This window comes from Microtus oregoni, unplaced genomic scaffold (assembly GCF_018167655.1).
Source record: "Microtus oregoni isolate MIOR12 unplaced genomic scaffold, Mior012 000004F_ref0000308, whole genome shotgun sequence".
NCBI classification, from domain to species: Eukaryota; Metazoa; Chordata; class Mammalia; order Rodentia; family Cricetidae; genus Microtus; species Microtus oregoni.
The window spans coordinates 33,059,154-33,069,552 of record NW_024543063.1 but is presented as its reverse complement, the minus strand read 5'-3'; the positions used below and the strand labels follow the sequence as shown (position 1 = coordinate 33,069,552).

The window sequence follows — 10,399 nt, the reverse complement described above, 5'->3', positions numbered from 1 at the left end:
CAGCCCCGCTGTCTGGGCTCTGGGGAAGGCAGGTGAACTTCATTCACATTACAGAAGAAAGTTCACAGCACTATGCAAATGAGGTCTGGTGACCAGTGACTAGTGTCTTCATACTTGTCTCCACTCCCAAATCCAAAGGTGGAGGCAGGAATCTCCGACTTTGTTGTAAACCAAAACAGGTAGGTATGAATAAAAATGTGGGAAATTGCCTCACCCAGCCTTCGAGCTCCCCCAAAACTGCCTCGTCCTTCAGGGTCATCTGTCATTCTACATTCCTGATCCCCAGTTGTAGCCTGAAGATGGGTCAGCGGGTGGCTCAGCTAGGGAAGGAGACACCACACGTCCACCCAATTTCCAATTCAGGTGGAGACACGTGCTGGGTCCGAGCCTCAGAGTGCCACTCCCCACCCCCCAGCCATCCAGCTCAGAATATTTGGAATGCTTTCCCAAACTTCGAGAAGCATTCCTTGCCCGCCTTTCTTGCTTGCCCTCCACTGCCAAGGCGTTTGAAATGTTTGCTTTCGGACACAACGCGAGGAAGGGGTAGTATGCTTCCAGGGTATCTAGGGGGCTGGCACCCACCAGCTTCATTGGGGACAGTGCCTGGGAAGGTGTCATGCACCTTTAACTTGTGTCAGCCTTCTTACTCGCCAACATCCCCGCTCTGCAGGGAGGACAGCTGGACAGATGTGCACAGATGTGCCATGGGTACTGTTGGACAGTGAAGCCTGTCCCTTTGGGTGCTGTTGGCTTTCTGAGCATCCAAATGTGGGAATTCATCCTGGGGCCCTAAGTACGCAGAGCTGGGGTGGAGGGAGGGAGGGGCAGTGACATCCTAGGTGACTCAGAGCTGGGTAATGGGAGACTTCGACCTGCTCTGTTCTGCCATGGAGTATGGCCTTGTGTTTTTGGATCTCAGTGTCTACCATTGGGGTGATAAGCCTGGATGGCCATTAGACAGCTGTGGCCTTCCAACCCTGACTCTGCTATTCCCTAGACACCCTGCCTCCCAGGGAGACTGTCTACAGTCAAAGCTCCCCCCCCCGCCCCCCGCATCATTCTGACCCCATAATCGGTCTAACTTCATCCCATTCCTGTAAGCTTTGAGGCCAGTTTCTTAGGTGATATTTCTTAGGATTGTGAAGTTTTAATTGTGTATGTTTGGGGCAGTTCCAGCTCTACCATCACGGTTAGGGAGAACTTTCTCAGAAGGCATTTCTGTGTCTATCTTGCCTATCTGGATGGCTGTGAGTGGGGTAGTGGACGTGCCCCCAGGGCCTCCTTGGGAGCCTTCCCATCCTTTCTGGGAACAAGGTGCTCTATAAATAAGTATGTCATTTGGAAAACCCTGCCCTGCTCTTTGGGCCCCACTTAGCATCAGCTGACCAGGCCCAGCCTCCCTTCTCTTCAGACACTACCCCCATCTGCACCCCCTAGGGGAAACAGGGCTAGACTCTGCTAGGCTCTTTTCAAAGAGGGAGGGGAGAAGAAATAAAGCCTTCTGAGTTTGTGAGGATTCAGGGTACACCCTGAGACTCCCAACCCTGGGGCTGCACACTTTCCAATCTTTCCTCTTTCTCCTGAGGACACCTGAGCATTGGGGGCCCCACTGAATCCACTTTTGAGGACAACCTGTGACTTGGGATTCCCGCTCTGCTGGTTACCCAAGTAGCAGTAACTGGGGAGTACTCTGTGACTTGGCCTCAGTTTCAGGCTCTGTAGAATGGGTGGATCCTTCAGGCTTGCCTTTCACTGAAGCAGCAAGGGCTTAAGAAGGAAGTTCTTCCCGCAGGGGTCTTGGGTGCCTCATACAGGGCGGTGGCTGTAATACAATTGTGTCCCTATCTTTGGACAGGTCTCTAAATGAGAACTGAGACAGTTAACTTCCTGAACCTCAGCTTCTTGTGAGAATAACACAAAGATTTCTTCTTCCTTTAACGCACGCGCGTGTGCGTGTGTGTGATTACTGGGAACTGAATCCGGCATTTCACACATGCTGGGCAAGTGTCACATCACTGTCCCTACAAAACCCTTTACTTAAAAACTATTTTATTATTTGATTATTCTGCCCCTGGAGCTGGAATTACAAGGTGGTTGTTAGTTAACCTGTGTGGGTGCCGAGAACCAAACATGGTTCACGAGAACCATATATTCTTCTCCCAGGAGAAAAGTGCCATTTTATTCATTTATTTATTATGTTTATTTGTTTGTTTTTAGTTTTTTCAAGACAGCGTTTCTTTGTGTAACAGCCCTAGCTATCCTGGTCTAGCTCTTGTAGACTCTCAGAGATCCGCCTGCCTCTGCCTCTCAAGTGCCGGGATTAAAGGCGTGTGCCTCCACCACCTGGCAATAGTGTTCTTAACTACCAGTAGTTAACCAGCTCTCAGCTTCTCCTTTTTCAGACAGGATTTCACGTAGCCCAGGCTGACCGCAAACTCACCATGTAGCTGAAGATGACTTTGAACTTCTGAGTCTCCTGCTTCTACCCCTCGGTGCGGGGATTACTGGCACAGGCCACCATGCCTGATTTATGTGGGCTTCCTGATTGCCAGGCAAGCTTTCTACCAACTGGAGAATGCAACCATCCCTTTTTACTTTTTTTTTGTATTTCATATTTTATGTTTTGAGACAGGGTCTCACTAAATTGCTCGACAGTGCTTTGAACCTGCTGTGCAGCCCAGATTGACCTTGAACTTGGGTTCCTCCTGCCTCAGCCTCCCCCCGTGGCTCTGATAAGAAGCCTGGGGCTACTTTAAGCTTAGAGTTGCTGCAGAGGTGAACTGACTTGTTGCTCCCGTGAGCACTTGCGGTGCACGTCGTGCTCAATTCACTTTAGTAAAGAGGATTTGTCCACAGTGGTGTTTTGAGAGAGGTTTTCTTTGTGTAGGCCTGGCTGTCCTGCAACTTGCTGTGTAGACCAGGCTGACCTCGAACTCACAGAGATCCGCCTGCTTTTGCCTCCAGAGTGCTGGGATTAAAAGTGGGCCCTAGCACCACTCTGTATCCACAGCGGTTTTAAGACGTCTTTACAGCGACCAGCCCGAGTCCCCACCCAAACATACTATTAGGTGAGATCAGAGGCCCAGTGCTACTTATGATACTGTCGTCTGAATAGGAAAAGAATTGCAGATACTGGGAGAACAACACAGATAGCCCTTCATTTGGAGGCCTACTTTGTTCTGGGTGTGCCTGGGAGAGAATCCTGGCTCTCATTCTTCGCGGTGCGGGCTTTTTGGGAGGCCTGTCTCCTCCCCACAACCTCCCGGAGGAGCTCACATCCGCTTTGTCCCAGTACTGGGAATGTGGCTGTCAGTCCTCATCCCACGCAGAAACCACTGCCCATTCTGCTCCCAGGCGTCTGGAGGAGCATGGGGCTCTCCTGGGAGGAAGGTAACTTGTCTCCAACTGCCTGCCCGGTACTTACAAGGTTGTTTTCGTTATTGTTGTTGTTTTTGTTTTTCTGGATTTGAACACTCAAGGAACCTGGTTAGAACCCCGCTTTCTCTGGGGCACCCACTTCTCCCAGGCTCCCCCACCAGGCCAGGTCGGTCTTCAGAGGACTGAGCTTCCGCACGAGGGCGCATCCGCTCCTAGGCTTGTAGACTCCAGGCCTTTGCGCCGCAGTCCCCGGAAAGGCGGGAATGTGCCCCTGAGCGAGGATCCTCCCACAGTTGCCCCCCCCCCCCCCCCCCCGTGCTAAGGCTGCGAGTGTCACCTGGGAGCCCAGGATGCAGACCGCACCCGTACCGGACCGGGTGCTCCGGCTCCAGCCTCCTGCAGACGCTGCCAATCGCAGGCCCTGAGCCTCCAAACTGCTGGTGCAATTCTGCGGGAAGTTTCTAAACTTTTCCCCCTTTCCTAGCCGTGCCCCGCCCACCTACCGGGCGTGTCTCCTCCAGCGACCAGCCCACGCCTAAAGTGGGCGGTGTTTATTATTGTTGGAATTCAAGCTCAGATTTGCCTTAGGGTTCAGAAGACTCGCCCGGACAGCACAGCGGGGCGCGCCTATCGGGAGGGTCGAGGGTGCTTGCTGGACTCGGGGTCCTGGAGAGCTCTGGGATTGGCGCGGGCTGTGGAGGTGAGGGCACGGTGACACTGACTTAGTTCTGGGTCTGAGTCTATTAAGGGAATTCAGAATCGAGGGACAGGGTGGCACAGTTGAGGCTGCTCACTCACCTTTCACCCCAGAATTTAAAAGGGTATTCTGGCGAAAGCCAGGGTTCCGAGAGAAACACACTCCGACCCTCCACCCTCCACCCTCTCACTAAGGCAGGTAGCCAGGGCTGCTTTCGGGACTCAGGTTAGAAGCGCTGCTGTCACAGAGGGAGATTGAGTGGGCAAAGGCTAGCTGGACACTCCCTCAGACCCATTTTCATCAAAATCAGTTTTGTTTGTTTGTTGTTGTTGTTGTTTCCAACCTGTGGCAAAACTTCCATTTTCAATTTCCTTCCTCGCTCGTCTGTGGTGGTAGGACGCTAGGACATCTTAAACCCGAAGGCTATAATCTGAATTCCTCCCTTCCAAGTGGACCGATCGTCACCCAGCTTCTCCACGTTCAGAGAGCATCTGAGTACCAGCCACTGCTCTAAACCCGGCACCCTCCCTGGCGCTCAGTGTGTCTCATCCTCCATGGGTGGCAGAAGGCTATTTCTTTACCAAGTTGCACCTCCAAACATTTCCCCAGTAATTCTTCAGAAAATTACCCAGGGGGCAGCTACCAGCCCAGTTCTTCACACCGTTTCCACTTCCTTTCAAAAAACACTGGCAGACAAAACATGGTGAACAGAGAGGGCCACACCAGGCTAACCTGCATCCCTACCCCACTGGAGGGGAGCCAATTGGGGAGATGCCCCCTTTGGAATGAGCATCATTCAGGAGTTTGGATTCAAAGTTTGACGTGGCTAAATGTAAAATGAGACGGGGGCGGGGGCGTGCTTACACCCCTGGGTGGGGTGGGGGGACCAGCACGCAGGCTTCACAAATGCTTAATGTAATCACCAGCCAGCTGTGCACACTTGTAAAGCTGTTGTAACCCCCCTCCTTGTTATAAACAGGAAGGCACAGAGTATGGAGCTAAAGACCCACATTCACGAACACCAGCTCCCCACCAGCTGCCACCACCCCCCTTTATGGTGTGCCTTGCTAGCAAACTTAACCAGACCAGAAAGACCTTTTTCCCTTACCCCCACTTTCCAGGGTGGGGGTTGTTTTGCGGTCTTTAATGGAGCTAGGGACCAGGTACTCTGTCCACCTACAGCTTCCCAGAGCTGTTCCTCTGCAAAAAAGGCTGGTTCCTGGGGCCCACTCCTTTTTCCCTAAGTCTCCCCACTCTGTTAGTTGGGGCCTCTGGGACAGTAGTCCCCTAAAGAGTGCTTACCTCTAAAAGGTGTGTCTAGTGTCTTCCCATCTCCCCTAAATGCAGGGGAGAGCTCTATCTTTAAATTGCCTATTGAGCTTAGGGGAAGGAAATAAAAGTTCTTTTTGTGGGAGGGTCCCCCAGCCCAGCTTTAAAATGTACCCGTTTGCTCCCCCACCCCCATCCCCATCCCTCCTTCCTGGCCTAGCAGACCCAGCTCCGGGAGAGCCACCCGTCCCTCCACATCCTGCCTCGCTGACTGTGTGCTTACAGCGTCAAGGGGTGGACGTGGTATTTCAAACATCAGATCAGTGCGTTTATATATTGGGTGCCCGGAAATTTTTCCAAATAAACACAGCTTGATTCAACTTGGGTGGGCGGACTTATCAACAGACTAATTCTATAAACAAATGAGGAATAGTCCCGAAACCGATTGGCTGGTATCAAAAAGACACGTGGAGGGAAGAGCTGGGAGATTTTCAGCAATGAAATTTTAATTAATGTGGGTGGGCTGAGAACACAAGGACTGTTTATCATAGACAATTTATTTTCCAGCGCTAAGTCAACACATAATAGCAAACTTACAACAATTATTTAACATTTTTAAAGCCATGAAGAAGGGACAGAGCGCGCAGAGAGCTGGAGAGAGCGGCAGATCGCAAGGCAGACGCACGGAGGGCTCCCCAGGAGGGCCCTGGCGCGGGGCGAAGTCCCTAGGCTGCCCCGGTGGCGGAGCGCAGAGGCTGCTGTCACCATGAGCCACCTCTTCAGTCCCCCGCTGGCCGCTCTTACTGCCTCGCCGTTGCTGTATGTGTACAGCCCCGAGAGGCCCGGGCTGCCCCTGGCCTTCACCCCTGCCGCTGCGCTGGCCGGCCCTGGCCGCGCCGAGCCCCCGCAGAAGCCGCCCTACAGCTACATCGCGCTCATCGCCATGGCGATCCAGGACGCGCCCGAGCAGAGGGTTACACTGAATGGCATCTACCAGTTCATCATGGACCGTTTCCCCTTCTACCACGACAACCGCCAGGGTTGGCAGAACAGCATCCGCCACAACCTGTCGCTCAACGAGTGCTTCGTGAAGGTGCCGCGTGAGAAGGGGCGGCCCGGCAAGGGTAGCTACTGGACACTGGACCCTCGCTGTCTGGACATGTTCGAGAACGGCAACTACCGGCGCAGGAAAAGGAAGCCCAAACCCGCCGCGGGTTCCCCGGAGGCCAAGCGCACCCGGGCGGAGCAGCCGGAGCAGCCGGAGGCTGAAGTGGGCTGCAACTCAGGGTGTCCGGGCCTGGTTACTGCACGCCCTCCGCGCGCACCGGATCGTGCTCAGTCCCCGACGGGAGGCACCGCGCGGCCCGCGCTCCTTCCCTGGTTCCGCCCCGAGCCCTGGGACCCCGACGCGGACCGCACAGCCCAGGGCGCGGGGGGCAGCGGCGGGTGGCCAGCGTGAGCGCACTGTGCACCGCCCGGGATCCCCTCTGCGCCCCGCCCCCAGCGGCTCCCCCAAGGGTTCCAAGTCTAAGAGCTTCAGCATCGACAGCATCTTGGCCGGGAGACCAAAGCCGGCCTCAGGGGCAGAGGCCTCGGGGGTCCCAAAGTCCGTGCCGGGCTTGCTGGGCGCCTCGCTGCTGGCCTCCTCATCCAGCCTACCACCTCCCTTCAACGCTTCGCTAGTGTTCGACCCGCACGTCCAGGGCGGCTTTTCCCAGCTGGGAATCCCCTTCCTTTCCTATTTCCCTCTGCAGGTCCCCGAAGCCGCCGTGCTTCGCTTCCAATAAGGCGGATCAGCAGCTGCTTCCCCGCCCCGCGAACCCCCACCTCCAGCCAGCAAAGGCTGCGGCTATCGGGCAACAGCTTGCCTGCGGGTGAACGGGTGTAGAAGTAACCTAGGTTTCTGCCCTGGCGACTGTGTGTTTAGAACAGCGTACCCACTCCGGCCAAACTCGGTGCACTGCGGGGTCGTGTTGGTCTGCCTTCTCCGAAGATGACTTAACCAGCGGTGGGAAGCTTTGCAGACTTAAAAGAGGACGTGATCACAGCCCACTCAACACTAACAATCACCAGCGGAACCCCGTTGGCCCGTTGGGTCGCTGGTGTTTTTAAAATAGCCTGACCCTCTTTGCCCACCACAGGTCCTCATTAGGACCCGAGTCTCCTGCTGAACCCGAGGGCAAGACTTATAGGCATAGCATACATTTCTACACGGAAATTCCACTGGACCGTGGACAGCTCAGTGGATTCCTTGTGACCCAGGCCTTGGCTATGACCTCTTTGGATGATGGGAGCTTGCATCCAGAATGCAGGGATCCGTGGTTCCCAGGGTGTGGGAGAGATGTAGGCCTGGTTACCATTCACAACTAAGGCTAAGAGAAGCAGGCAGAGCAGCAATGCTCAATATGAAGAGACAAACCTTCCTCTACACTAAAAGGATGTTTGTTCTTGGCTTTTGAACCAGGCTCCTCTCACTTGGCTATTGGCTTCTTTCAAAGCACCCATATTTGGCCGGCACTCATGGCTTAGCGTGGCACACCAGTACCTTCCGCAGCAGCATAGCCCTCTGTTAGTTTGTGCTTTTTCTTTTTAAGGGACCAAACGATTTCAGGGGACACAGGAGGGCATGTGTGGAGTTAATACGCCTCAAGGTCAGAATTTTTATTTCTGTAGTTTTTCAAGATCTAACTTCCTTTTTTTTCTCTCTCTCTCCGTTTTCCAGACTCACATAGTAAAGGACACCATGTAATCAGAAAGGCTGGGGGAGCAAGCACACTCCTGTCTGATCTGGGACAGAAGTGCCTCTACATGGCACAGCCTCCAGGCGACACTGAGGCACCCCAAGTCAGTGTTCCCTCCAGGAGACTCTAGATCCTGACATTAAATAAACACATAGGGGTGACCAGATGTTGGGAGGGTACCAACAATGATCTGACTAAGACAATTGAGCTGGTTACAGTTCAGTTCAGCTTCCAGCTTGGGGGGAAACTGGTAGACCTTCATGGTGCCTGTGTTTTAGCTCTCTGACGGGTTCTTGAAGTTTGACTTCCTGAGGAACTAAAGAACTATCTTTTATCTGGGGGTAAGAAAGGTACAAAAATGAAGGATTCTTGGGCATAGGCCCTGAGCGAAGTCTCACAACCACCAAGGTGTGCCACGTCACATCTGTAATCTCAGTACTCGGGAGGCTGAGGCAAGAGGATTGCTGTGAGTTTCAGGCTAGCCTGTGCTACAGAGTTAGACCTGTTACTAACAGAAACCAAACAGACAATCACAGACAAGTCTCAGGACTTGTGCAAAAATGCCTAAGAACTCTCAAGTCCCCTGCTGGTCAGTGGTGGGAAAAGCATTTTGGGCAGGAGGGATACTGTCTGGTTGTCAAGAGAGTCGGATCTCTTACAACAATTCAGTCCTACAGTCCAATCTGGGTCCCACCAGGTCTGTGTGGAGATGGGGAAGGGTGTTCAGCGGCTCTAGCTGAAGGCCTTTGCTGGGACCTCACCGTGGATTCAGGTGGCTGGGACTGAACAGAACGCAGCAGGCAGGCTGCCATTGGATGTTTCCCATGTGCTCAGCCTCTGAATAAAGGTTGTTTTTTCATTAACCTCTCACTGGCTGGTTCAGTGGATTATGGGGACATAAACAAACAGTGGAGTAGGAACGAGAGAGCGGGATTATATCCGGGAACCCGGTCAGCCTCTTTGGCAGCCTTGACTTCAGAGGGTGAAGACAAGCTGCAGGAGAGGGACCAGAAACTCCTCTGAGCCCTGGAGGGGATTGAATAGCAGAAAGAGTGGGCAGTTCTGCTGTGCTGGGTGCTTTTAGTTTTTCTTTTCGTTCTTGTGTTTGACATGCTGTCTCATGTGTGTTTGTTGATTTGTGACAACCGACTTTTGGAGAAACAATTGATTTAATACTGCTGTTCATAGAAGGTGGTATTTTAGGGTTATAATTCAAAAGGCATTTGTAAGGACATCGTTGTTCAGGGACAGACGGATGCAAGGGCATGTATCTACTTTGTGTGTTTACACAGAAAGATTCCATCCAGTTTCAGCTTTCACCAGGCACAAAATCGCTGGAGAATTGGGCTGCGAAGATGTTTTCTATCCAGTCTGTGTTAGTCTCTGTGGGTTTCTTTTTCTGAGGAAAAGGAAGGGCGCTGGATCCTCACTAGCCAAACCTCTGCTCTAATGTCCCATGTGTATAACTGGCTATACGGTTGGATGATAATTATTACTATTACTACATTATTGTTGTTGTTGTTGTTGCTGCTGCTGTTGTTATAGATCAGCTAGACCAAGAAATGGTTTCAGGCCAGGCATGGTGGAGCACACCAGTAATCCCAGCACTCAGGAAGCAGAGGCAGTCAGAGTGATCTCTGAGTTCAAGGCCAGCCTGGTCTACTGATCTACAAAGGAGTTCCAGGCCGCCTAGGGTTACACAGTGAGATCCTGCCCAAAAAACAAAACAAAACAAAGGAAAAGTAGATCTCTGTTAGTAATTAAGACAGCACTCCGGTTATGTTTAGTGGGAAGCAGGAGCGAGACTATGGCTCCACTCTCACGCAATCAGAAGGTTGTCTCTCTTCACAGAACAAAGGGATGGAGGCAGCCTGTGTCTCTTCTGATAGCCGTGCACTTCCTCTCTCTTTGTGCATCTGTCTCTGTTTCTTACTGGATCTCTGTCTCTCTCTGTCCCTGCCTGCCAGCCTGCCTCTCTTTCACACATGCAGGCGAGTCCACTGAATGCGATGACAGCTACGTTAATGATGAACGTGTGTACTTATGCCAACACGCATGCCTGTGTGTGCGTGCACATGTAAATATCTACATATCTGTGCAGTGTGCATGGGCACTCAGAGACTTTTGCATGTAGGTGGTATTTGGATCGAGTACTGAATTCTGAGGTTTTCCATAGGACTTCCTTTTTTAAACTGGCGCGCGTGTGTGATGTTCATCTATAGGAGTGTGGTTGTATGTGTGCTATGGCACGCATGTGGAGGTCAAAGGACACGCTCCAGTGTCAGTCTCCATCTTCCATCTTGTTTGAAGTAGC

At 52.6% G+C, this 10,399-nt stretch overlaps 1 protein-coding gene across 1 annotated transcript; it reads left to right on the top strand.

The window, feature by feature from the left end:
- The first annotated feature begins 6,003 nt into the window (after positions 1-6,003).
- Positions 6,004-8,903, top strand: Foxl1 (forkhead box L1). Its single transcript, XM_041650744.1, is given in 2 exon segments — positions 6,004-6,776; positions 6,778-8,903. Coding segments are annotated over 2 exon segments (1,020 nt in total). The 5' UTR covers positions 6,004-6,110; the 3' UTR covers positions 7,132-8,903.
- The last annotated feature ends 1,496 nt before the right edge of the window (positions 8,904-10,399 follow it).